The 26,042-nt window shown below is 45.1% G+C and overlaps 1 protein-coding gene across 1 annotated transcript in view; it reads left to right on the plus strand.

Moving 5' to 3' along the window:
• LOC109878628 (lipopolysaccharide-responsive and beige-like anchor protein) overlaps window positions 1-26,042 on the plus strand; it is a gene marked incomplete in the record, with an annotated part of 260,305 nt that overhangs the window by 142,922 nt on the left and 91,341 nt on the right. The window contains 1 exon segment of the mRNA XM_031837867.1: window positions 3,218-3,384. Within this exon segment, the coding sequence (XP_031693727.1) occupies window positions 3,218-3,384 (167 nt within the window).

The raw sequence follows: 26,042 nt of genomic DNA on the forward strand, positions 1-26,042 counted from the left end.
TACCAGGTAGACTAGACATTGATCCTGATGTTTAAATCTGGCTACCAGGTAGACTAGACATTGATCCTGATGTTTAAATCTGGCTACCAGGTAGACTAGACATTGATCCTGATGTTTAAATCTGGCTACCAGGTAGACTAGACATTGATCCTGATGTTTAAATCTGGCTACCAGGTAGACTAGACATTGATCCTGATGTTTAAATCTGGCTACCAGGTAGACTAGACATTGATCCTGATGTTTAAATCTGGCTACCAGGTAGACTAGACATTGATCCTGATGTTTAAATCTGGCTACCAGGTAGACTAGACATTGATCCTGATGTTTAAATCTGGCTACCAGGTAGACTAGACATTGATCCTGATGATCTGTTTCTCTTTTTTCATCTCACTGTCAGCATCAGGATAGACCCTTCATGTGCCGTTTCCACCGCGGTAAAGGGGGCCTCCTCTGGTTTCTAATGGCACTAGGCCGTTCATGCTATTTTACTATCCCCCCGCTCACTTTGAAATTAGCAGAGGGGTGATGTGTTGAAAAGTGTTCCCTGACTCACTCAGTGCCCTTTGTTCTGTCAGCCTATTGGAAGAGTAGAGGATGGAGGTAGGTTAGTATGTAGTCATCTAGAGCTAGCAGGCTGAGTATGTAAGAACCAACAAGACCCTAGTAGTCTAATATCCTCTATGTATGACGATTTCAGAGCAGTGGAACGACCCCCAGACTCTACACTCTGACATGTCTTTTCCACATCGTTTTACCCCGAAATGGAGGCCTAGTATTAATGGGCCTGTTATGTGTTCAGCTGTTTGCTTGTTATTTCAGAGGGGAGTCGCTCTGTGAAACTACTTCCCCTCGCCGCCGGGCCCGTTAGAAAAGCACACGTCACTATGGGGGACTAGGTGTTTGGGTCCGCGGTGAATGACCAGCGTGTTTACGATGATGTGTTTGAGCTGCAGCACTGCTGATTAGTGACACAGAAGTCACACGTCAAGACAGGCTGGAAAGACCGTTTGTTGTTCTGTCCCGTCGTGAAGTATAGACACGCGGTCGTCTGTTCCAGGGGATAACATACGTTTCACACATTCAGCACCGTTCTCATAACTCTGTGTTGTCTGTGTCACACTGCTATGCTTTATCTTGGCCAGGTCGCAGTTGTAAATGAGAACTTGTTCTCAACTGGCCTACCTGGTTAAATAAAGGTGTTCTCAACTAGCCTACCTGGTTAAATAAAGGTGTTCTCAACTAGCCTACCTGGTTAAATAAAGGTGTTCTCAACTAGCCTACCTGGTTAAATAAAGGTGTTCTCAACTAGCCTACCTGGTTAAATAAAGGTGTTCTCAACTAGCCTACCTGGTTAAATAAAGGTGTTCTCAACTAGCCTACCTGGTTAAATAAAGGTGTTCTCAACTGGCCTACCTGGTTAAATAAAGGTGTTCTCAACTAGCCTACCTGGTTAAATAAAGGTGTTCTCAACTAGCCTACCTGGTTAAATAAAGGTGTTCTCAACTAGCCTACCTGGTTAAATAAAGGTGTTCTCAACTAGCCTACCTGGTTAAATAAAGGTGTTCTCAACTAGCCTACCTGGTTAAATAAAGGTGTTCTCAACTAGCCTACCTGGTTAAATAAAGGTGTTCTCAACTAGCCTACCTGGTTAAATAAAGGTGTTCTCAACTAGCCTACCTGGTTAAATAAAGGTGTTCTCAACTAGCCTACCTGGTTAATAAAGGTGTTCTCAACTAGCCTACCTGGTTAAATTAAGGTGTTCTCAACTAGCCTACCTGGTTAAATAAAGGTGTTCTCAACTAGCCTACCTGGTTAAATAAAGGTGTTCTCAACTAGCCTACCTGGTTAAATAAAGGTGTTCTCAACTAGCCTACCTGGTTAAATAAAGGTGTTCTCAACTAGCCTACCTGGTTAAATAAAGGTGTTCTCAACTAGCCTACCTGGTTAAATAAAGGTGTTCTCAACTAGCCTACCTGGTTAAATAAAGGTGAAATAATACAAATAAAAAATTCCCTCACCCTATCCTCCCTTTACTGCTCTTTTTCCTTTCAACACACGCACGCGCGCACACACACACGCACACACACACGCGCGCACGCACATGTTGGGCCATCATGCTTTAAGGTCATGGAAAACTCTAATGCCCCACAACAAAGACACGTAGATTGATAATTAGGGCCCAATAGCCCCTCCAGAATAGCCTTCCAGAATGTGATCCAGACCTATAGATTTCCTGTCAGGTATGAAAAGTCACCGTTCCAATTGGAGAGGAGGACCAATCATTATCGAGCACTTTCCTGTGTTTACTTGGTTGCTAACGTTCCTGGTGAGGCAGGTTGCATTTGTAGAGCTGGGGATATATGTGTGTGTTCTCCACCAATGGGCTGCCTTTTTAGGTTCATTTCATTTGAGCATTGGGAATTGCATTAAGAGTTGCTGGTATTGATGCTGTAACCTTTCAGTATCCAATGGATGCACTGAAATCGCAGTAATATGGCCGGGACTTTTGCCTGAGGTACTGTACATGATAGTAGCGTGTATTCCTCATTTCTTTGTGGCTTGTATTTCTACACTACTTGGCTAACGGCTGTTAGAAATATGCAGTGTACTCAAATGTTTTCAGTCGATTATATATTACTTTATTTTACAGTTTAACTCTGCTTTATATTTTGCTCAGTTTATCTTAGCACTGAAGTGGAACATAAAGTTTTTGGCTGTTTTTTTTCCCTCGGTATAGGTGTTATTGTATATACCATCTACTCTGAGTTCAAAGGCCATTTCTGATAACACATTCAGACAGAGAAAAATGAACCTCTGTTTTGTGATTCGGAGCCCTGGAGGCATTAGTAACTATAATGTCCGCTGTTATTAATCAACGTGACATAAGGGCCAGAAAATGACCCCAGATTTTCATTTGGTTTTACTCAAGGTAGCATTTCTACACACACACAGCTGCTAGAGCCTTGTATTATGTCGTTTTACATGGTGTGTAGTAGCCTATACCATTTTTCCCAGAATACATGCTAGTTCCATAAATACAATATGAAGTCGCATACTATGTGTACGCAGTTTTCTGTTCAGAATACATACCTTTAAGTGTACTATAAAGGATTTTGTATTGAGCACTGCACATACAATTCATTTGTAATGATGCTTACGTCATTGTGTTTTTGACAGAGAAGTTGACCTGTTGTCACGTTTTGTCTTTGACCCCCAGTCCCACTGTGCCCAGTACTCGGCTGAGAAGCGTGATGAGGAGAAGATGTGCGACCACCTGATCCGAGCGGCCAAGTACCGCGACCACGTGACAGCCACCCAGCTCATCCAGAAGATCGTCAACATCCTGACAGACAAACACGGTGCCTGGGGAAGCTCTGCCTTCAGGTAAAGGTCTACGTAGTTCTATAGTCTACGTAGTTCTACAGTCTACGTAGTTCTATAGTCTACGTAGTTCTGCAGTCTACAATTTAGGGCAGGGGTTCTCCAACTCTGGTCCTGGAGCTCTATTTGGGGTGCAGGCTTCCATTCCCGCCCAGCACTAACACACCTCGTTCAACTAATCAAATGAATCGCTTTCGGTCTTCAGTCTAGTTACACCTTCATCAGGTTCCACTCAGCACCATCACATGTTCAGTCTAAAGTACTGCGACTCTGTTCCAATCTCCATACAAACATACCAATTCAAATGGTTCCCTCTTGTTAGTCTGAGTTGACTCTCCTGAGACTCGCCTGTGTGAGCTCAGTTTGTGGTTGCTCTGGGGGGCTCAGGGGGTCTCTTTCTCTCTCTTCCTTTCCCCACATAAAAATAAAATAAAAATAATGATTCTCTGGTCTCTTAGATTGCCTCCCATGAGTATCTTTCTTTCTCTCCCTATCTTTCTCTCTCCTCTTCTTTCTCTCCTTCTCTATCCTCTCCTCTATGCTTTGATCTTAGCGAGCCCAGTGATGTTATGGAGAGGCAATATTATATTACACACTCTTCTCTCTCTTTCTCTCTCCCCTTCTCTCACTCCTCTCTCTCTCAATTAAATTAAATTCAAAGGGCTTTATTGGCATGGGAAACATATGTTTACATTGCCAATGCAAGTGAAATAAATAATAAACAAAAGTGAAATAAACCAAAACATTTTTTACAGTAAACATTATCCTCTATATCTCTCTCTCTCGCGCTCTCTCTCTCGCGCTCTCTCTCTCGCGCTCTCTCTCTCTCACTCTCTCTCTCTCTCTCTCTCTCTCTCTCTCTCTCTCTCTCTCTCTCTCTCTAGCTCTCTCTCTCTCTCGCGCTCTCTCTCTCTCTCGCTCTCTCTCTCTCTCTCTCTCTCTCTCTCTCTCTCTCGCTCTCTCGCTCTCTCGCTCTCTCGCTCTCTCGCTCTCTCGCTCTCTCGCTCTCTCGCTCTCTCGCTCTCTCGCGCTCTCGCGCTCTCGCGCTCTCTCGCGCTCTCTCGCTCTCTCTCGCTCTCTCGCGCTCTCTCTCGCTCTCTCGCGCTCTCTCTCGCTCTCTCGCGCTCTCTCGCTCTCTCGCGCTCTCTCTCTCTCTCTCTCGCGCTCTCTCGCTGTCTCGCGCTCTCTCTCGCTCTCTCGCTCTCTCTCTCGCTCTCTCGCTCTCTCGCGCTCTCTCTCGCTCTCTCGCGCTCTCTCTCGCTCTCTCGCGCTCTCTCTCTCTCTCTCGCGCTCTCTCTCTCTCGCGCTCTCTCTCTCTCTCTCTCGCGCTCTCTCTCTCTCTCGCTCTCTCTCTCTCGCGCTCTCTCTCTCTCTCTCTCTCGCGCTCTCTCTCTCTCTCTCTCTCGCGCTCTCTCTCTCTCGCGCTCTCTCTCTCGCGCTCTCTCTCTCGCGCTCTCTCTCTCTCGCGCTCTCTCTCTCGCGCTCTCTCTCTCTCTCTCGCTCTCGCGCGCTCTCTCTCGCTCTCTCGCTCTCTCTCTCTCTCTCTCTCTCTCTCTCGCGCTCTCTCTCGCGCTCTCTCTCTCTCTCTCTCGCTCTCTCGCGCTCTCTCTCTCGCGCTCTCTCTCTCTCGCTCTTGCTCTCTCTCGCGCTCTCTCTCTCTGTATATTCACACAACAAGGCCAAGCTATTTGCTATGCACCTCCGCAGCCCAGAGAGACTCTCCCTTCCCCATTACCGTGCCTTTCTTTCATTGTGTTATTGTGCTGCTACAGTATTGATGGTTTTCCTAATGTATGCCGATGGGCCAGGCTGGGAGCAGGGAGCCGCTGGCATCGGGCCTGGGAGCCGGGCCCAAGCTTTTAATAAATCACAATCAGACCTGTGCCATTGCATCAATATTTTTGGTCAATTACCGAGAAGGTCAGGTGGCGCAGCTCTGCGACGGGGACCCCATGCAGGCAGCAGTGTGTGTGTGTGTGTGTGTGTGTGTGTGTGGGGGGGGGGGGGGGGGGGGGGTGGATACGATACAGGCTGTTCACACACAGTCACACGCACAAGGACACAACACAGAGAGACGGACACGCACGCACGCAGACTAAAACATGTGGGTGCTGCAACGTTACAGAAAACAAGTGAAGGAGGGAGAGAAGACCCACACACTCCTTTTCTATCAGCGGTGGTGAAAATGAAATCTGGGAGCAACAAAGGGTTCACGCAGCCATGATTACGACCTTTGTCGAGAGGTGGAAAATTCACGAGCTCCTATAAAGACGTATTCCCTAAAGTTTCTATTCAATAAAGGGGCCGAAAATGAAAATATTATTTTTCTCACAGAACAGGCTGATGGGAATTGTTGTTTTCCTCACGGCAGGCATCTAATATCATCTGACACACCGTGACCCGCCTGAATGCAATTTGTGTCTTAATATCCAGCTTACACCAGCCCTGGCCCCTGGAGACGTGAGGTGTTAGGTGGTTTTCTCTCTTCTCATTTTCTCTCCTCTTGCTCTTTCTTTTCTCTCTCTCCCTCTGCTATTTCCTTCTCTCTCTCTTTCTCTCTGTCTCACTCCTTTATTCCTCCACCTCTCTCTCCATTGTACTGGAACGTCTAGGGAGGTCTCCCTCCAACAAAGGGAAGTAACTCTTATTTTCTGTTCTGAGATCTGCCCTTGGCCGTCATTGGTGTACACACACACGTCATTACGTGCACTGAGGGACAGGACAGACAGACCGAGAACACTACCTGTTCATCCTTACATTACAGTCACATCCTCTGGCGACTCTGGTGTACAACACGCCAGCAGTCTGATCCAAGACCACAGACACAACGTGAATAACCAGCTCTGAGGTGGCCACAGATGAAGCAACTGGCAGCACTCGTTTTTTCCCCCCCACTTTTTTCTGGAGCGAGTGAGTGGCCCGACAGAGCATCTAGGCAACGTTGGTGTTTATTTGGGTCAGGAGACAAGTCATCTTTCATGTATATGACACCCGGCAAAGTGGCCGGACAGACAGACAGAAAGAGGGAGAGAGATGAGGACGGAGAGAGAGAGAGATGAGGGGTAGATGATGGAGAACGGTTAGAGCGATGTCTCGGAGGACACACTCCCCTTTCCTCAACGCCCTCCTTCATTACATCCTAATAAGCTGACTAATGTACCATGGAAATTCATTCTGGATGCTGGGGAGAAGGAAGAGAAGTTACAGGAGGAGGGAGAAGAAGTTACAGGAGGAGGGAGAAGGAAGAGAAGTTACAGGAGGAGGGAGAAGGAAGAGAAGTTACAGGAGGAGATGAAGGAAGAGAAGTTACAGGAGGAGATGAAGGAAGAGAAGTTACAGGAGGAGATGAAGGAGGAGAAGTTACAGGAGGAGGGAAGGAGTAGAAGTTACAGGAGGAGGAGAAGGAGTAGAAGTTACAGGAGGAGGGAGAAGGAGTAGAAGTTACAGGAGGAGGGAGAAGGAGTAGAAGTTACAGGAGGAGGGAGAAGGAAGAGAAGTTACAGGAGGAGGGAGAAGGAAGAGAAGTTACAGGAGGAGGGAGAAGGAAGTAGAAGTTACAGGAGGAGGGAGAAGGAGAGAAGTTACAGGAGGAGGGAGAAGGAAGAGAAGTTACAGGAGGAGGGAGAAGGAAGAGAAGTTACAGGAGGAGGGAGAAGGAAGAGAAGTTACAGGAGGAGGAGAAGAGAAGTTACAGGAGGAGAGAGAAGTTACAGGAGGAGGGAGAAGGAAGAAAAGTTACAGGAGGAAGGACGTAGAAGTTACAGGAGCAGGGAGAAGAAGTTACAGGAGGAGGGAGAAGGAAGAGAAGTTACAGGAGGAGGGAGAAGGAAGAAAAGTTACAGGAGGAAGGAGTAGAAGTTACAGGAGGGGAAGGAAAGGAGAAAGTTACAGAGGAAGGAGTAGAAGTACGGAGAAGGAGTAGAAGTACAGGAGGAAGGAGTAGAAGTTACAGGAGGAAGGAGTAGAAGTTACAGGAGGAAGGAGTAGAAGTTACAGGAGGAAGGAGTAGAAGTTACAGGAGAAGGAGTAGAAGTTACAGGAGGAAGGAGTAGAAGTTACAGGAGGAGGGAGTAGAAGTTACAGGAGGAAGGAGTAGAAGTTACAGGAGGAAGGAGTAGAAGTTACAGGAGGAAGGAGTAGAAGTTACAGGAGGAAGGAGTAGAGTGAAGTTACAGGAGAAGGGAGAAGTTACAGGAGAAGGGAGAAGGAAGAAAGTTACAGGAGGAAGGAGTAGAAGTACAGGGAGGAAGGAGTAGAAGTTACAGGAGGAAGGAAGTAGAAGTTACAGGAGGAAGGAGTAGAAGTTACAGGAGGAAGGAGTAGAAGTTACAGGAGGAAGGAGTAGAAGTTACAGGAGGAAGGAGTAGAAGTTACAGGAGAAGGGAGAAGTTACAGGAGAAGGGAGAAGGAAGAAAAGTTACAGGAGAGGAAGGAGTAGTAGTAGAAGTTACAGGAGGAGGGAGAAGGAAGAAAAAGTTACAGGAGGGAAGGAGTAGAAGTTACAGGAGGGAAGGAAGAGAAGTTACAGGAGGAGGGAGAAGGAAGAGAAGTTACAGGAGGAGGGAGAAGGAAGAGAAGTTACAGGAGGAGGGAGAAGGAAGAGAAGTTACAGGAGGAGGGAGAAGGAAGAGAAGTTACAGGAGGAGGGAGAAGTTACAGGAGGAGGGAGAAGGAAGAGAAGTTACAGGAGGAGGGAGAAGGAAGAGAAGTTACAGGAGGAGGGAGAAGTTACAGGAGAAGGGAGAAGGAAGAGAAGTTACAGGAGGAGGGAGAAGTTACAGGAGAAGGGAGAAGGAAGAAAAGTTACAGGAGGAAGGAGTAGAAGTTACAGGAGGAGGGAGAAGGAAGAAAAGTTACAGGAGGAAGGAGTAGAAGTTACAGGAGGAAGGAAGAGAGTTACAGGAGGAGGGAAAAGAAGTTACAGGGGAGGGAGAAGTTACAGGAGAAGAGGAGAAGAGAAAGAACCGTTACAGGAGGAGGAGGCAGGAGTTCGAAGTTAGCAGGATGAGGGAGAAGGAGTAGATAGTACAGTATGGTAGGGAGGAAGGAGTTAGAAGTTACAGGAGGCGGGAGAGAAGGAAGTAGAAGTTACAGAGGGAGAGAAGGAAGGAGAAGGAGTAGAAGTTACAGGGAGGAGAGGGAAGTTACAGGAGGAGGGAGAGGAGGAAGTTACAGGAGGAGGGAGAAGGAGAAGTTACAGGAGGAGGGAGAAGGAGAAGTTACAGGAGGAGGGGAAGGAAGAGAAGTTACAGGAGGAGGGAGAAGGAAGAGAAGTTACAGGAGGAGGGAGGAAGAGGAAGAGAAGTTACAGGAGGAGGGAGAAGGAAGAGAAGTTACAGGAGGAGGGAGAAGGAAGAGAAGTTACAGGAGGAGGGAGAAGGAAGAGAAGTTACAGGAGGAGGGAGAAGGAAGAGAAGTTACAGGAGGAGGGAGAAGAAGAAGTTACTGGAGGAGGGAGAAGGAATAGAAGTTACTGGAGGATGGAGAGACGGAAGAGAAGTTACAGGAGGAGGGAGAAGGAAGAGAAGTTACAGGAGGAGGGAGAAGTTACAGGAGGAGGGAGAAGTTACAGGAGGAGGGAGAAGGAAGAGAAGTTACAGGAGGAGGGAGAAGGAAGAGAAGTTACAGGAGGAGGGAGAAGTTACAGGAGGAGGGGGAAGGAAGAGAAGTTACAGGAGGAGGGAGAAGGAAGAGAAGTTACAGGAGGAGGGAGAAGTTACAGGAGAAGGGAGAAGGAAGAGAAGTTACAGGAGGAGGGAGAAGTTACAGGAGAAGGGAGAAGGAAGAAAAGTACAGGAGGAAGGAGTAGAAGTTACAGGAGGAGGGAGAAGGAAGAAAAGTTACAGGAGGAAGGAGTAGAAGTTACAGGAGGAAGGAAGAGAAGTTACAGGAGGAGGGAAAAGAAGTTACAGGAGGAGGGAGAAGTTACAGGAGAAGGGAGAAGAAGGAAGAACAGTTACAGGAGGAGGGAGAAGGAGTAGAAGTTACAGGAGGAGGGAGAAGGAGTAGAAGTTACAGGAGGAGGGAGAAGGAGTAGAAGTTACAGGAGGAGGGAGAAGGAGTAGAATTTACAGGAGGAGGGAGAAGGAGGAGAAGTTACAGGAGGAGGGAGAAGGAGGAGAAGTTACAGGAGGAGGGAGAAGGAAGAGAAGTTACAGGAGGAGGGGAAGGAAGAGAAGTTACAGGAGGAGGGAGAAGGGGGAGAAGTTACAGGAGGAGGGAGAAGGAGGAGAAGTTACAGGAGGAGGGAGAAAGAAGAGAAGTTACAGGAGGAGGGAGAATAAGTTACAGGAGGAGGGAGAAGAGAAGTTACAGGAGGAGGGAGAATAAGTTACAGGAGGAGGGAGAAGAGAAGTTACAGGAGGAGGGAGAAGAGACGTTACAGGAGGAGGGAGAAGAGAAGTTACAGGAGGAGGGAGAAGAGAAGTTACAGGAGGAGGGAGAAGAGAAGTTACAGGAGGAGGGAGAAGGAGGAGAAGTTACAGGAGGAGGGAGAAAGAAGAGAAGTTACAGGAGGAGGGAGAAGGAGGAGAAGTTACAGGAGGAGGGAGAAGGAGGAGAAGTTACAGGAGGAGGGAGAATGAGTAGAAGTTACAGGAGGAGGGAGAAGGAAGAGCAGTTACAGGAAGAGGGAGAAGGAGAAGTTACAGGAGGAGGGAGAAGGAGAAGTTACAGGAGGAGGGAGAAGGAGGAGAAGTTACAGGAGGAGGGAGAATAAGTTACAGGAGGAGGGAGAATAAGTTACAGGAGGAGGGAGAAGAGAAGTTACAGGAGGAGGGAGAAGAGAAGTTACAGGAGGAGGGAGAAGGAAGAAGTTACAGGAGGAGGGAGAAGGAGGAGAAGTTACAGGAGGAGGGAGAAGGAAGAGCAGGTACAGGAGGAGGGAGAAGTTACAGGAGAAGGGAGAAGGAGTAGAAGTTACAGGAGGAGGGAGAAGGAGGAGAAGTTACAGGAGGAGGGAGAAGGAGGAGAAGTTACAGGAGGAGGGAGAAGGAGGAGAAGTTACAGGAGGAGAGAGAAGCGAGAGGAGAAATGAGGAGAGAAGGTACTGTAGCTGCACTGAGGGAGAAGGAGTACAGTGTGGGAGGGGAGAGAGTGTGGGAGGGTAAGCACAGTGTTTGAGGGGAGGGAGAGTACAAGTTCAGATTTTGAGTCGTAGTTAGTGTTGTGTTTTCTGCCAAATGTGTAAGATGGAGATGATTATTGGACGTCAGGTCACGTATTTGGGGATGTTTGAAGGTGCACCACCTCTGTTTCTCCTCCACTTAATCGCTCTCCTCCTCTCCTGTTCCTCTATCTCCCTCTATCTCTCCAACCCTCTCTTCCTTTCTCTCTCTCCCCCTTTCTCTTTTAATTTGTTCTACCTCCCTCCCTTTAAGCAGCTCATCCTTCTCCTCCGCCACTCCACCGACCGTGTTGTAATGGAACAGCCGTAGGCTCGAGCCTTCCCAGCCGTAGGGACATCCATCTTTGTTGTGTGTCACGCTCTCTCGCCGCCCGGCAACAAAAAATATCTTTGATGCGCACTCCAATTTTTCTTCAGTAAATCAAATCTTCCCTTCCTTCAGAAAGATGAATGCTCCGGGGTTGGGGTGTTACAGAAAAAATCCATTCTGGCAAAATTGAAACAGTATGCCTCTGCATCGATCCGGCCTTGTGAGATGGAAACTAACAGCTTTGTAACTGTTCCCAGGACAGTTAGCTGACCTGTAATGGACAAACTATCAATATTAGCATCACTGTTTTATCTTGTAGTATGTCATTGCTCCACCAGAACCATCAGGGTGAAATAGAAGAATTCTGGGCTTTACTCTGACAGGAAGATGGGGTTGATGCTGTTCTCTCATCTACTAATTCTATATGGGGACAATCGACCAGTTTCCTTTGTGTACAACACACCATAGCCATTGTGCTATTGTTGAACCTGAGAAGGGGATTTGTTACCCATCTAAGAAAGATTGATCCAGTTTTATTATTTGGTGTAATTTTGTAAATGGTGTTTTTACAATTTTATTTCATTATAGAGCTCTGGCCAATAGTGTATTATAAGGGAAAAGAGTGCCATTTGGAATGCACCCTGAGTCTCACTGTTCGTAGCATACAACATAACACACTCCTCCAGAGTGAGTCTGTAGCACGCATCCTGCAGAAACAAAGGACCTGTATTCACTCCACTAACCCCTGGTCTTCTCCAGCCCAGCACACACACACACACACACAGACACGCACACTTACCTCTGTCTTGCGTTGTCTACCAGTCATAAAATGAATAAATAATAACCTTGGCATTTGCCACAGACTAATTTCAGCCAGTCATCAGTCCTTGATTACACACACACACACACACACACACACACACACACACACACACACACACACACACACACACACACACACACACACACACACACACACACACACACACACACACACACACAGAGAGAGAGAGAGACACTCAAACACAACACACAAACACTCCTTCATTGACGGGAAAAATAGGTCACAATTCCAATGGCAACGTATACTACCTATAGCTGATTGACTTGCTCTACATACACTATGATACATTTACCAGGTCTGTCCAGCTGCATCGTTGCTTCATATTGAATGTTAATGGGACGTACAGTGCAGCTGGGCTGAGATCGTTTAAGGGAGAAACTGAATGAGGAAGTTGGGTTACAATCAGGACCTAAAGCATCAATGTTTATCCCAGGATGTCTGGGAAGAGACACACATACACACACACACACGATGAGTCATCTGTAATGTTTGCCTGGAGAAGGTTCAGAGCATGTTCTCAAGTGCTTGTTTGTGTTCTGTAAAACTCCGAGGCCCTCGGTCCTATCTGCTGATCAGTTTCCCATAGCAGAGTTCAGGGACTAGAATAAACACCAGACCAGGATTTGAAATCTACCCTAATCCTGATACCTATCTGTTGTATACGTTTCATAATCCACAGCAGTACATCATTGTTGTCAAGGCTGGCAAAAAGCTGGACGTTCTATTGAATTAGTTTGAATAAAATGTCACGGTAGGATTATAATCTGTGTGGAAATGTTATGGTGGTTGTATCAGGGCGGTAGGCCAATAAGACAATGACCTTTTTAGCACTTAAGTGCTTTTGTAATGGCTTACAATTTAGTTACGCGGTCACAATGAACCATCATGCTCTGAGACCTACCACTGTATTTCCAGCGTTTTGTTAGCATCTTTAGCTGCGGTGACTTCAATGGTGTTAATGTTTTTTTGCTTTGCTTATAAACACTGGAGGGCCCGTGATACAAACATGCGTGCTGACCCAGACCCAGCATGCCGTGCAGAGCTAGCACAGCTGTCGGACAACAGCGCTACTCTACAACATCCGCCTTCCGTTCTCTCTCCTAGATGAATTGATCGTTGTTTTCTTTAGGCTTAGCTCTGTCTGAGGCCTACTCCAAAATCAATTAGCCCCAGGAGAAAGTTAGAGTTGAGCGAAGGTGCTGCCCCGGACATCCATCTGCAGTCGGTTTTAAGCCGTAAACAGTTTTTACTGTAAACAACGAGGGTTTAGAAGAAAGCCGAGACGTCAATGATGCTCATCTTTAGTAAATGAGACGGTCGCTATCGGGAGGGGAAATCTGGAGCGTCGAGCCTTAAACGGATTTAAAGTGAAACCCTCGACCTCGTTCATCACGCCGCGTGTCTGGGATTTTTTTTTTTTTATGTGGTGACATGTAGGAGGGGGGGATGTTCTCCCGTTCTCCAAATCTCCAGAGAGGAGCATGTTAAAGTTTGACAGGCCAACATTCCATACATTATATAAAATGATGCGTATCTGTTCTGCACGGCCCTACCGTGCAGGCGTGATGTCAAGGGTTATGGATAGGAATTAGAATATGCCCTAATGATAACATTTGCTTCTAACTGTGTTTACAGTACAGTGGCTGGGCTTGTAAGAAATAGTAACAACGTGTCATGATGGAACGTATTAACGGTTGATGCTGTCCATATGTTACTTACCATGGACGGCTAACGGTTAAACAAGCCTCATCGCAGGATCGAGGAATGAAACTGATGCTCTCACTCTTTAGGGATCAAAGGTTTAAGGGATTTAGTCCAGGATAATGGAGCTATTAGTTTTCTTCTGAGACTGGTAGTTAAGGGGTGATTTGGGTGAATTCAATCTTCAGTGTTTAGTGTAGAAAAGTTTATTTTGCAGGTGTGTCTCCTCCTCTCCCACTCATCCTTCTCTCCCACCTCCTCTCACTCCCCTTCCTTATTATTCTACCTCCTCTTATTCTTCTTCCTCTCCCTCCTCTTACTCCTCCTCCTCTCCCTCCTCTTATTCCTCCTCCTCTCCCTCCTCATCTCCCTGCTCCTCATCTCCCTCGTATTCCTCTTCCTCCTCCTCTCCCTCCTCTTATTCCTCCTCTCTCTGCTCCTCATCTCCCTCTTATTCCTCTTCCTCCACCTCTTCTTATTCCTCTTCCTCTCCCTGCTCCTCATCTCCCTCTTAATTCTCTTCATCTCCCTCTTAATCCTCTTCCTCTCCCTCTTATTCCTCTTCCTCTCCCTGCTCCTCATCTCCCTATTATTCCTCTTCCTCTCCCTCCTCTTATGCCTCTTCCTCTCCCTGCTCCTCATCTCCCTCTTATTCCTCTTCCTCTCTCACCTCTTATTCCTCATCCTCTTACTCCTCCTCTCCCTCCTCTTACTCATCCTCCTCTCCCTCCTCTTACTCATCCTCCTCTACCTCCTCTTATTCCTCCTCCTCTCCCTCCTCTTATTCCTCCTCCTCTCCCTCCTCTTATTCCTCCTCCTCTCCCTCCTCTTATTCCTCCTACTCTCCCTCCTCTTATTCCTCCTCATCTCCCTCCTCTTATTCCTCCTCATCTCCCTCCTCTTATTCCTCCTCATCTCCCTGCTCCTCATCTCCCTCTCCTTATTCCTCCTCCTCTCCCTGCTTCCTCATCTCCCTCCCCTTATTCCTCCTCTTCTCCCTGCTCCTCATCTCCCTCCTCTTTCTCTTCCTCCTCCTCAGCTCTGTAATGAATCCCTGTTATACAGTGTGAACCCCCTCCCCTCTCTTCCTTCCTCTCCAGAAAGACCTATTACATCCCACCGTCTACCGCCTCGGAGCTCAGCCTCCTCTATGTAGTGTGGCAACTCTCCAGATTTATCCGTTCCTTATACCCTTAAGAAAGTATATGGCCTTGGCCCAGTAAGGTCCTGATTAGAGGGCCCTGATCAATATCTCAATAAAAAGCCATTGGGGAAGTTTTTACGTTCTTTTTCCTCTCTCCCTTCTCCCAGGATGCAATATCTGGGGAGTATCGATTGTTCAGGGTCCAGTAGTTAGTTAGTTATCTCCTTTGACTAACCCCATGGCGGTGTGTGTCACCCCCTCTCCTGGGTCTCGTGATAGATCGCTGCTCTCCCAGCCACTGTAATTACACTCAGGCCACAGCTGGTCATTTATTTCCACACTTTCACCATTTACCAAAAATCCGCTTTTTATCTTTGGGATTCAGCGGCTTTGTTCTGCAGCGAAAGCAGAAAAGGGCACATGAAATACTGGCGTGATGTTGCAGAGAATGGAGGGAGATGGAGGAGGGGATCCATCCATCCTTACTTGATCTTGGTCTCTCTCTCCTTCTCTCGCTCCAGACCAGAGCCACCGATAGGAGAGCTGATTATGGTGAGGGAGTCATTTTTCTCCTACTTTCATCATTTTTCTTTGTTTAACCTTTATTTTTGATCAGGGAGGCATTAAGGCCAGCAGTGGCACTCTTTAAAAATGTGTGAGTAGCGGCAGTATTCATGTAGTTGTTTTCCACCATATCAACCCAGTCCACTGACAAAGTATCCATCCACTACCTTGGCAACCACAGGGTGATCACCCAGCACCATCAAGCCTCAACCCCCCACCCCCATTCTCTCTCTCTCTCTCTCTCGCTCTCTTGCTCTCTCCTCACATGCTCGCCTCTTTCTCTCACTCTCTCCTCCAAGCCCATGAAGTGCAGCACTTGACATGATTAGGCGGCATGCTTGCTGCCATTGTACCATAAGTGCTGTATAATGGGCATTGCTGTGTGATGGAGAGAGAGGAGGGCCTCATGAATACACCAGACAGACGTGCTAGATGAGCCTGTCACAGCGCAGCATCACACTAACACATTGAGATGAGGGCACGATGCACAGCCCAGCATCACACTAACACATTGAGAGGAGGGCCCGATTCACAGCCCAGCATCACACTAACACATTGAGAGGAGGGCACGATGCACAGCCCAGCATCACACTAACACATTGAGAGGAGGGCCCGATGCACAGCCCAGCATCACACTAACACATTGAGAGGAGGGCACGATGCACAGCCCAGCATCACACTAACACATTGAGAGGAGGGCACGATGCACAGCCCAGCATCACACTAACACATTGAGAGGAGGGCACGATGCACAGCCCAGCATCACACTAACACATTGAGAGGAGGGGACAACGCTAGATTAGAATACAGAGAGGGTACGGGACATCACTGTGTCTTGTGTCTGTCACCCAGCCATGTCCGCCTCAAAATCCTGGGAAATGAATTAACTGGGAAATTATAATAATCAGTGGCAACCCCTGTTTTGAGCCCCACATTTTTTGCAAAATAAAAGTCTAAATCTTAGGGTCGAGCTCGAAAATTCAAGCCTATTGGGTGCTGCCATAATTACTTTGAAGGGCCCATCCAAGAAGGCTCAAGGTCATTGGCCACAGATAAAATTACATCAATTCACATATATACAGTAGCTTTTTTTGGACTGATCATGTCAACATCATACTTTCAAAATCTTATCTAGCAGTCATCATCATGAATCAAGTAGACAATCTACTGGTAAATCCTTTTTAATCCTTGTCACATGAAGAGAAATTATAGATGAAACGTATCGGTGCTCGTCGGCCATTGGGCATGAACATTACACAACAAGATGGAAATCGCAAATTCAACATTGAGTGGTTTGGAAGGAATCAGTCGCTAACTGCAAGCATTGCAAAGCAAACATTAGCATGCTATTCAGTGGAGTGGCTGTGTGGTCCCAAGTCTAAGATTAAGGGTCTCTTTTCCTAGTTTAAAATGATAAATATTCATCATTGGCCATGCTGTCAATGAAGCTTGATTTGTGCCGGAATCATAACTACTGTTAACTCTGAATATTTTCAAGACAACTGGGAACTCTGGATAAACTCTGAATTGTAAATCGGGAACTCGGGCCTCATTCTTGAGCTACGACCTGAAGATCACTGACGTCATCCTGATTCAACGTTTTTTTCTTCTTCTCCGAGTTCCCAGTTATCTTGAAAGCACCATAAATCCAGAGACTTTGACAAAGTTTGATGACAAAATTTTCCCATGAAGGACCACCACCTTCCTGTTCAAGTGAACAAGGTGAGTCCAAACATGTCTTGTATGCTGCTGCATAAATTATGTAATATGCCAGGGAGATATGTATACTGTAGCTAAGAAAGTAATACTAAGTGTATATTGTGTAGTAAGCTGTTAGTAGCCCATGTGCCTCACCCTAATAATTTGGTCTATTTTCACCTCTTAATTTCACTTACTGTTCTAACTTGGTGGAGTACATGTAGCTTATAGTCTGTTTTAGAGAAATGTAATCATTTAATATTGTAAGAGCTTCCATTGTCTGTTTATATGCCCCCTTTATTTATCCTACGGTTCTGACTTGGTGTACAGGGAGAACACTGTAAGAACGGCCCATGTTCTGAATTCTGTCGCTGTACATTTCAAAAGTGCTGAACAAACAGTTATATTGACTATGTCCGTCCTAGCTTGCTCATTAATGTGCATTTAATGTATTGTTTAGTATTGTGTAGTGGCTTTGCTGTCATGCATTCCACTTTTTGTTTGTTGCCTCACCAAGATTTACATGCTAAAATCGCCACTGATAAGAAGAATAATAATAATTTAATGAAATGTTCATTTTTTTGTTAGAAAATGTGCTTTCACTCCAGCAGTCCTTTCTGATAAATGTATGTCCAGCTATAAATGATCCCGTCTTCACTTGATGTTGTAAATGGGAACTTTAAGATTGACAGACCCCGAGGACCCCGAACCCCCCCAAGCATTTCCCCAATCCCAGACGACCTTGGGCCTTTGCTCAGTCTTCTATGTGGTCGTGGTTGTGTTCAGAGCCATTCTGTGCCCGTTTAGATTTGTCAGGACATTCAAGTTCAGCCCTGAAGGGTAGAGGTCATCTGATTATGAGGATACCTCCGGTGATGGCTGAATTATGCAATTCTGCTCCAGTGGATATGGATGTCTTCATTACCTACCAGCAGTGACAGATGTGTGCATGTTGTCAAAACTAAGAAAATATGATGCTTTATCGAAAAACACAGACTTGGTGACCGCATATATCATTTTTGTTGTGTTTTTGAAGGTAACATTGGTGTTTTAATATGGTTTGTTTGACTTTGGACATGGTGTTGTGGGTACTGAAGATTTATTGTGAATTGTAGATAGATTTGTACATATTCTAGTCGGTGGCATAAGAATATGTTCTCTCTGTAAAATAGCACAATACACTTCTTTTGAAACGTATTTCAACAGGTAAAAAACACAGGGTGGTTTCCTAACAAACATTTTGGTTAATATTCCCCCCCTCTCTTTACACCCACGCCTCTCCTCTAAATCTCCGCACCTACCCTGGAGGAAGAATATAATTAGGGTGTAATTTCCAGACCCTTTGTCGCAGAATTTACACTGAGCTTAATTGCTGCTAATTGGGGAGCGCGCGATACTGCGCCCATCGGTAATTAGGACCGTATTTCCATTTTTCATTTAGAGTATTTGTGTGTGTGTGTTGTTGCGCTATGTCTGCAGCCTCATGCATGGCCACCCCATGGGAGTGCTTTGATCTTAGCGAGCCCAGTGATGTTATGGAGAGGCAATATTATATTTCTCTCTCTTGCTCTTCTCTTGTTTAGTTTTTGTTCTGTGCTCATAAGGAATTAGAGTAGTAATTACACGGAGGAGTGGTAGATGTGTGAAGGATATCAACGTGCTTATTGTTGTCAGGTGCCGTGAACTTAGTCATGTGATCTGAAAGACCAGCAGCTTGAAGTTCCTCGCCGTTAATTCCTCAGGTGTGTTGATGTGGTCAAATGACATAGTACTTATATGTAGCATCTGTAAAAACACTTCTCCTTGTTATGGTTTGGCGTAACATTTTTGTTTTGATATGGATTCCAGGTTTTGCTCATAACTGTTTGGCGTATTCATCACTGTTTTATTTCTAATACCTTTCCATTCCCGTATCCAATCAGATCAACTGTAGCAGGGAATTCAAAATAATATTCAAAATCAGCAAATGAAATGCTCTGATCCTGTCATAAACAAAAAAGAACGAGTGGAATCCCATCATGATGAAAGTCGTTTAGGAGTATAGATGGAGGCGATAGCCTCCTCTGTGACCCTGAAGCTACCTTTGTCAAACACATAAACAACATTACAGCAACATTAGGAAGGCTGAATTAACATACAATGCTATTGAAATGGTGTGTGTAGTACACCTCATTTGACTAGGAAGGACATGCATTAATGCACGGGTACTGTAGAACCTCACTTACGGCTTAAGGCGAGCTTTAATCATGGCCATTTCCATAGCAAGGCGTTTGACCCCTCGTTTTAATTTGGAGCCGGCGCTGTGACTAGCTCCCACCGCTGACACCATTTGACAAAGAGGAAGGGGTTCTCTGGCGCCACAGTCATATGTATGACAAATCCTCAACCTATCCCCTCTCAGATTCTTATAAACTCATGGTTTATGCAAATCAAAAGAAATGATATCGGCGATAGAGGCAACGTTTGAGCGATTTGAGGGGCTGCCAATGGGGCCCCTTTGCATTAATGAGAAAAAAAAGCAAAGTGAGAAATCCCACCTCCTCTGCGTATATGCAATCTCACTGACTGTACCCGAATGAGTCCCGTCTGAAGTTATAAATGACTGTTTGTCCTCAGCAAAGTGCTCTGTGTGTGATGTATGAAATACATGTTGCTGCTCTACGTACGGCTTCTAATGATTAAGGTCATATAGGATAATTTGCATAATCTCTAGCCAAAAGTGATCCCCCTCCCCACACAGTAATATTAATACTCACTCACTCACACACACATTATTCACCAAAGTTCATTTCAGTGGGTACAAATGATCTAGCCTGGAAATCCTTGATGTTTCACTGTTTTTAATATCGTCCCCCAACCAAAAAATTGCAAAGACAACGCAAATAGCATTTAAGAGCTTGGGAAGTGCTTGGGCGACGCATCCTGCTCCTGTTTGGCGGGGTCTGATTGGATCTTGATGGATGACTATCGTTTGTCCTTGTCAGAAAAAGAACAATTTGGGCATTGAAATAAGAGTGCTATCAAAGTTTCAGTGGCTTCCAGAGAGAATCTATTACCATGTTTTAACTGCCTGTGTTTGAGGTTTGAGAGGGGGAGATAAGCGATATTGGCTCTCATACACAACGCCTTAAATTCCCATTTTATTTATTTGTCATAAATTAATTGAGGTTAATGTCTTTGTCCTCTGTACTCCCATAGATAGCGTTTCAAAGTCTATGTATTTTCTCTGTTTTTGAGTGTACATTATTTGATCAAATAAGAATAAATCAACTAATCACGAACTGTTAGTGCACATGAATGTCAAACTTAAATCAATGTAATTGCATGCCATGGTGTATTGATTGATTTAAGTGCTTAAATAGTATTCATTATATGTGAGTAGTGGCATTTTAGTCATTAACTGTCATTTCTTTGTCTCATTTATAAACATAAGTCAATAACTGCATGCTTATTCAGTATAATACAAGTTCATGAATGTATCATTTATTAAAGGCCCATTGTAGCCAAGAACGTGATTTTCCTGTGCCAATAACAGCTGGTTTTCAGTTTCCCACTCAGACCACTCCCAGAGAGTCCTAGCAAACTTCTTGATAAATGACTCTTTGCTAAGAAGCTATTTTTGTTTATTTTTGACCATTTTAATTTAAAACAATTTCAGTAAGGTACTTCATTGTTACCCAGAAATGATTTGTTATTGAGATTTAAAAAATAAAAAAAACGGCTGCATTGAACCGTGGGTTTCTATGGTAACAAACATTTAAAACCATAAGTGGATATTATAAACGATTGTTTTTCTTCTATGGTGGGCCTCCATAAAATACCTATTTGAAGGACTAATGCTATTTGGTGTTTTTTAAATAAGACACAGGCCTACAGTAAATGCATGTAGAAACAGTCCAAGGGTAGTGCATACTGAATAAGAAATTGGACAGCAGGAATGGCATATTTCCCATGGTTCTAGGCCTCTTTTCTTCGACCTACCCGGCAGACATAGCAATGCACTTGTGTTCAGTACTAGGCCATACTTAGATACCCAGTCTCTTAGCTAGATGTCTCTGTGTGTAGTTCCCTCCCTGTTTACCCTGTGTTGTCCTCTGTGGCGATACACAGGAAGTCCTGGCTAGTGGACAGGCTACTGTTAGAGAACTTAGTCGTATGTCCGTCTTCCACTCCTTCCAAAGCTCCAGTCAGTCAGTCTGTCTGTCCAACTAAGCGATTCATTAATCCTGGACTTCAAGCCAGCCCTCACTGAGCTGCCGATCACTGAACACTTGGCTACAATTAAACTATTTGTTTATTATGTCACTCTCCCCATGCCAAGTCCAATTGGACCGTGTTCTGTTTTGATGCAAACAGACAATTTAGTTGGCTTTATAGTTTTAAAGGTTGTGTAAAACCTCTTTCCACAGTCTGTTAATGCTATGGTGTTTTAATTTATTGCATATAGTGATATTTTTTGTGATTGCACCCATTTATTCATTAGTGAAAGCAACACAGACACACACACAAAAGGAGAGAGGCTGAGATCGTCTTCTAATGTTGGTAAACTTACATTTACTGCCACACAGAAAAAAAAACAATTATATTTTATTACCTCACATAAATGTCTTATTGGCCCTTTCTCATCGGTCGTCAATGTGGTCTACATTAAACAGCATTTAGAGGCATCCAGCACTCTGCTAAGTGCTCCTTAACACACACAAACATATTTACACACGTACATACACGTGTGTGTGTTTTAAAGTTTCCGTCTAAGACAACAGACGCTCCCCAGTAGTCTCTAATGAGCGAGGCCTTTATGAGTAAACTAATTACTAATTACACAAGTGGTTTGTGTAAAAGGCTGCGGCCTTTAGTCATTTTAATTGTTGTGATCTTGAAGAATGGGTGCTGCCGTTATTCTGCCAGCGCAGCCCGCCACACGATGGACGAGCTCTGAATGATTTATCATCTTTGTAGAAACTCTCTCAGCGTACACATGCACGGCACGTGTCACATGGTTTTTCCCACCGTGGTACAGCGGCGTTCTCCGTGGGGGATTGATTGGCGACGGAGTTGGCAAGGTACTGGGGTGGACGGCGGGCGGACGCCCATCCAAGACCCTTCATTAGGAACCTTGTTGTGGTGCCGTTCACGACACGGCCAGCGGTGGAGATCGTTCCATAACACTGCGACTAATTACTCCCCACTACCGAACACGTCCTCCCACTGATGGATGTGGAGGAAACCTCCTTGTAAGAGGTGTGTGTGTGTGTGTGTGTGTGTGTGTGTGTGTGTGTGTGTGTGTGTGTGTGTGTGTGTGTGTGTGTGTGTGTGTGTGTGTGTGTGAGTGTGAGACACTGGCTTGATAATCATTTTTCTAGATGAATGCTGTGTGAGGCAGGATGATGAAGTGGTAATTAGGGAAGGGAGACTATCACACAGCAACAAGGCCTGGGCCCTTTGTGACAGGAGGGAAATCAGGTCCTGCACATTCTGTTTGCTGGATGGAGAGACACACACTCCAATGTCTCCTAGCACATACACACACGCACACATACACGCACAGGCATAACACACGCGCACACACAGGCATAACACAGACATAACACAACACACACAGACATAAAACACACACACACACACACACACACACAGGCATAACACACAGATATAACACACACACTTGTGGTCTCAAATGTATTCATGAAGTAGGTAGTCTAGCGGGTAAGAGCGTTGGGCCTGTAACCGAAAGGGGGCTGGTTCAAATCCCCGAGCCGTCTCGGTGGAAAAATCTGTTGACGTGCCATTGAGCAAGGCACTTAACCCTATTTGCTCCTGTAAGTTGCTCTGGATAAAAGCATCTCCTAAATGACTCAAATGTAAATGCTTTCCCTCTTTTCCGCTCGTGTGTATCCTCACACCCACGTTCACACTAAGCCCTCAACAAACAGGAGCATTATTATATTGTGGGACCTTCTTAGTTTCTGCCCTGTGTTTCTATTTCATTTCCTCTGAACACCAGAGAGACACGTCCTCTCCACCTACTACTCCATCCCTCCTCCTTCCCTTCTTCTCTTCCACCGTTTCCTCATCACTTCTTCAAGCTCCTTAGTAGCGAAATACATTTTTAATGAGAGATCCTTGACATCTTCTCTTTGCTTATGTGCTTTAGAATGTTTGCCTGTAAAATATTTAATAGTTGTGCTGTCTGCTATTCCCCCATGCGCCTCTTATAAACTGCCTCGGCTTTACACAAACACGGGAGCTGAAGACAGTTTCTTTCTCTATTTTCCTCCAGAAAAGACCAGAGGCTGAGAGAGAGATGAAAAGAGAAAGAGGGGGCGATAGAGGGGAAAGGGAACGACAGAGAGATATGAAGATGCAGAGAGAGCAGAGAGAGTGTGAGAGAGAGAGAAGGATTTCTTTTTCATTCATTAAGATAAATCAAGTAATTAATGGCTTTCATAGAACGTCTTAAAGCACCTGGCTCGAAATTGTATTTATTTTCTTGTGTAAAGCCCCTCCCCTTTCAGAGGCCCTGTGTAGTCATTGGTGTTGGCCTGAAGCTTTGTGGGGAGCCCCAGGCTCCTGATTGGAGCAGCTACAGCAGCTGTCAAGACCAGATCAAACAAACTAGCTCCAATATATACACACACACACACACACACGTGTACATGCATGCAAGATACGCGCACACACACACATGGATGTACAGACACACAAGTACACTCACACATGTGTAATTGTGATGGGGGGGGGAATCAATAGTTACAAATCGGGATATTATTTTTGACGATGTATGTGGTATTGCTTTGACAATATCGCAATATTATTTGTGTGGTAGTTGGCTGTACCTGCTCCAAAACGCCGGGATTTTTCCCTCACAGCTTGTTCTCCATCTTGTTTTTAAAATAGGGAGCCAAGATGTTTTCAGCACTTTTATTTCCATGACTGATCAAGACTCGTGTTCTCATGGCTCTCTCTTCTCTCTGCAGCAGACATACAGTGCCTTGCGAAAGTATTCGGCCCCCTTGAACTTTGCGACGTTTTGACACATTTCAGGCTTCAAACATAAAGATATAAAACTGTATTTTTTGTGAAGAATCAACAACAAGTGGGACACCATCATGAAGTGGAATGACATTTATTGGATATTTCAAACTTTTTTAACAAATCAAAAACGGAAAAATTGGGCGTGCAAAATTATTCAGCCCCCTTAAGTTAATACTTTGTAGCGCCACCTTTTGCTGCGATTACAGCTGTAAGTGGCTTGGGGTATGTCTCTATCAGTTTTGCACATCGAGAGACTGACATTTTCCCCCATTCCTCCTTGCAAAACAGCTCGAGCTCAGTGAGGTTGGATGGAGAGCATTTGTGAACAGCAGTTTTCAGTTCTTTCCACAGATTCTCGATTGGATTCAGGTCTGGACTTTGACTTGGCCATTCTAACACCTGGATATGTTTATTTTTGAACCATTCCATTGTAGATTTTGCTTTATGTTTTGGATCATTGTCTTGTTGGAAGACAAATCTCTGTCCCAGTCTCAGGTCTTTTGCAGACTCCATCAGTTTTTCTTCCAGAATGGTCCTGTATTTGGCTCCATCCATCTTCCCATCAATTTTAACCATCTTCCCTGTCCCTGCTGAAGAACAGCAGGCCCAAACCATGATGCTGCCACCGCCATGTTTGACAGTGGGGATGGTGTGTTCAGGGTGATGAGCTGTGTTGCTTTTACGCCAAACATAACGTTTTGCATTGTTGCCAAAAAGTTCAATTTTGGTTTCATCTGACCAGAGCACCTTCTTCCACATGTTTGGTGTGTCTCCCAGGTGGCTTGTGGCAAACTTTAAACGACACTTTTTATGGATATCTTTAAGAAATGGCTTTCTTCTTGCCACTCTTCCATAAAGGCCAGATTTGTGCAATATACGACTGATTGTTGTCCTATGGACAGAGTCTCCCACCTCAGCTGTAGATCTCTGCAGTTCATCCAGAGTGATCATGGGTCTCTTGGCTGCATCTCTGATCAGTCTTCTCCTTGTATGAGCTGAAAGTTTATAGGGACGGCCAGGTCTTGGTAGATTTGCAGTGGTCTGATACTCCTTCCATTTCAATATTATCGCTTGCACAGTGCTCCTTGGGATGTTTAAAGCTTGGGAAATCTTTTTGTATCCAAATCCGGCTTTAAACTTCTTCACAACAGTATCTCGGACCTGCCTGGTGTGTTCCTTGTTCTTCATGATGCTCTCTGCGCTTTTAACGGACCTCTGAGACTATCACAGTGCAGGTGCATTTATACGGAGACTTGATTACACACAGGTGGATTGTATTTATCATCATTAGTCATTTAGGTCAACATTAGATCATTCAGAGATCCTCACTGAACTTCTGGAGAGAGTTTGATGCACTGAAAGTAAAGGGGCTGAATAATTTTGCACGCCCAATTTTTTTGTTTTTGATTTGTTAAAGTTTGAAATATCCAATAAATGTCGTTCCACTTCATGATTGTGTCCCACTTGTTGTTGATTCTTCACAAAAAAATACAGTTTTATATCTTTATGTTTTAAGCCTGAAATGTGGCAGAAGGTCGCAAAGTTCAAGGGGGCAGAATACTTTCGCAAGGCACTGTATGTTGAGCAATATGTTTGGAACATCAATTTGCCATATAGAATTTGTAATACATATCGGATTGGCACCTAAGTATCGTGATAATGTCGTATGGTGAGGTCCCTGGAAATTCCCAGCCCTAATGCATAACCATGTGCACACAGAAACACACACACACACACACACACACACAGAGGGTTCTGGTTCTCCCTCGTTCCTCCGCTGACACTGATACACACATGCCACTCCACCTCGCCAAGGTCTGATGTCAACACTCATTTGGTGTTCAAGCTATAAATGTGTTTGACTGTATGTTCCAGTGTTGTGCTATTGTTTCCTCTTTTCCCTACAGCGTTTCCTCTTTGCCCTACAGTGTTTCCTCTTTTCCCTACAGCGTTTCCTCTTTTCCCTACAGCGTTTCCTCTTTTCCCTCACCGTTCTCATGTGGATTACGTTCTCTTGCTGTTTAGACTTTTTTTAAATATTTTTTTTTACTCTGCAACCCCCTTCATTTTGATATTGTACGTTGTTGGTTTAACATACTGTATATGCAGACAGCCAGTGAAATATCAGGACATAAAAGAGCTGTCTGTCTAGAGGCTGCTACTTGGTGCTCTCGTCCTGATTTATATAGCCAGGTGGAATAGGCCCTGTTTACACCAGAACACTTCTCCCGTAGCACCA

Source organism: Oncorhynchus kisutch, linkage group LG12, assembly GCF_002021735.2.
Source record: "Oncorhynchus kisutch isolate 150728-3 linkage group LG12, Okis_V2, whole genome shotgun sequence".
In the NCBI taxonomy this organism is placed as follows: domain Eukaryota; kingdom Metazoa; phylum Chordata; class Actinopteri; order Salmoniformes; family Salmonidae; genus Oncorhynchus; species Oncorhynchus kisutch.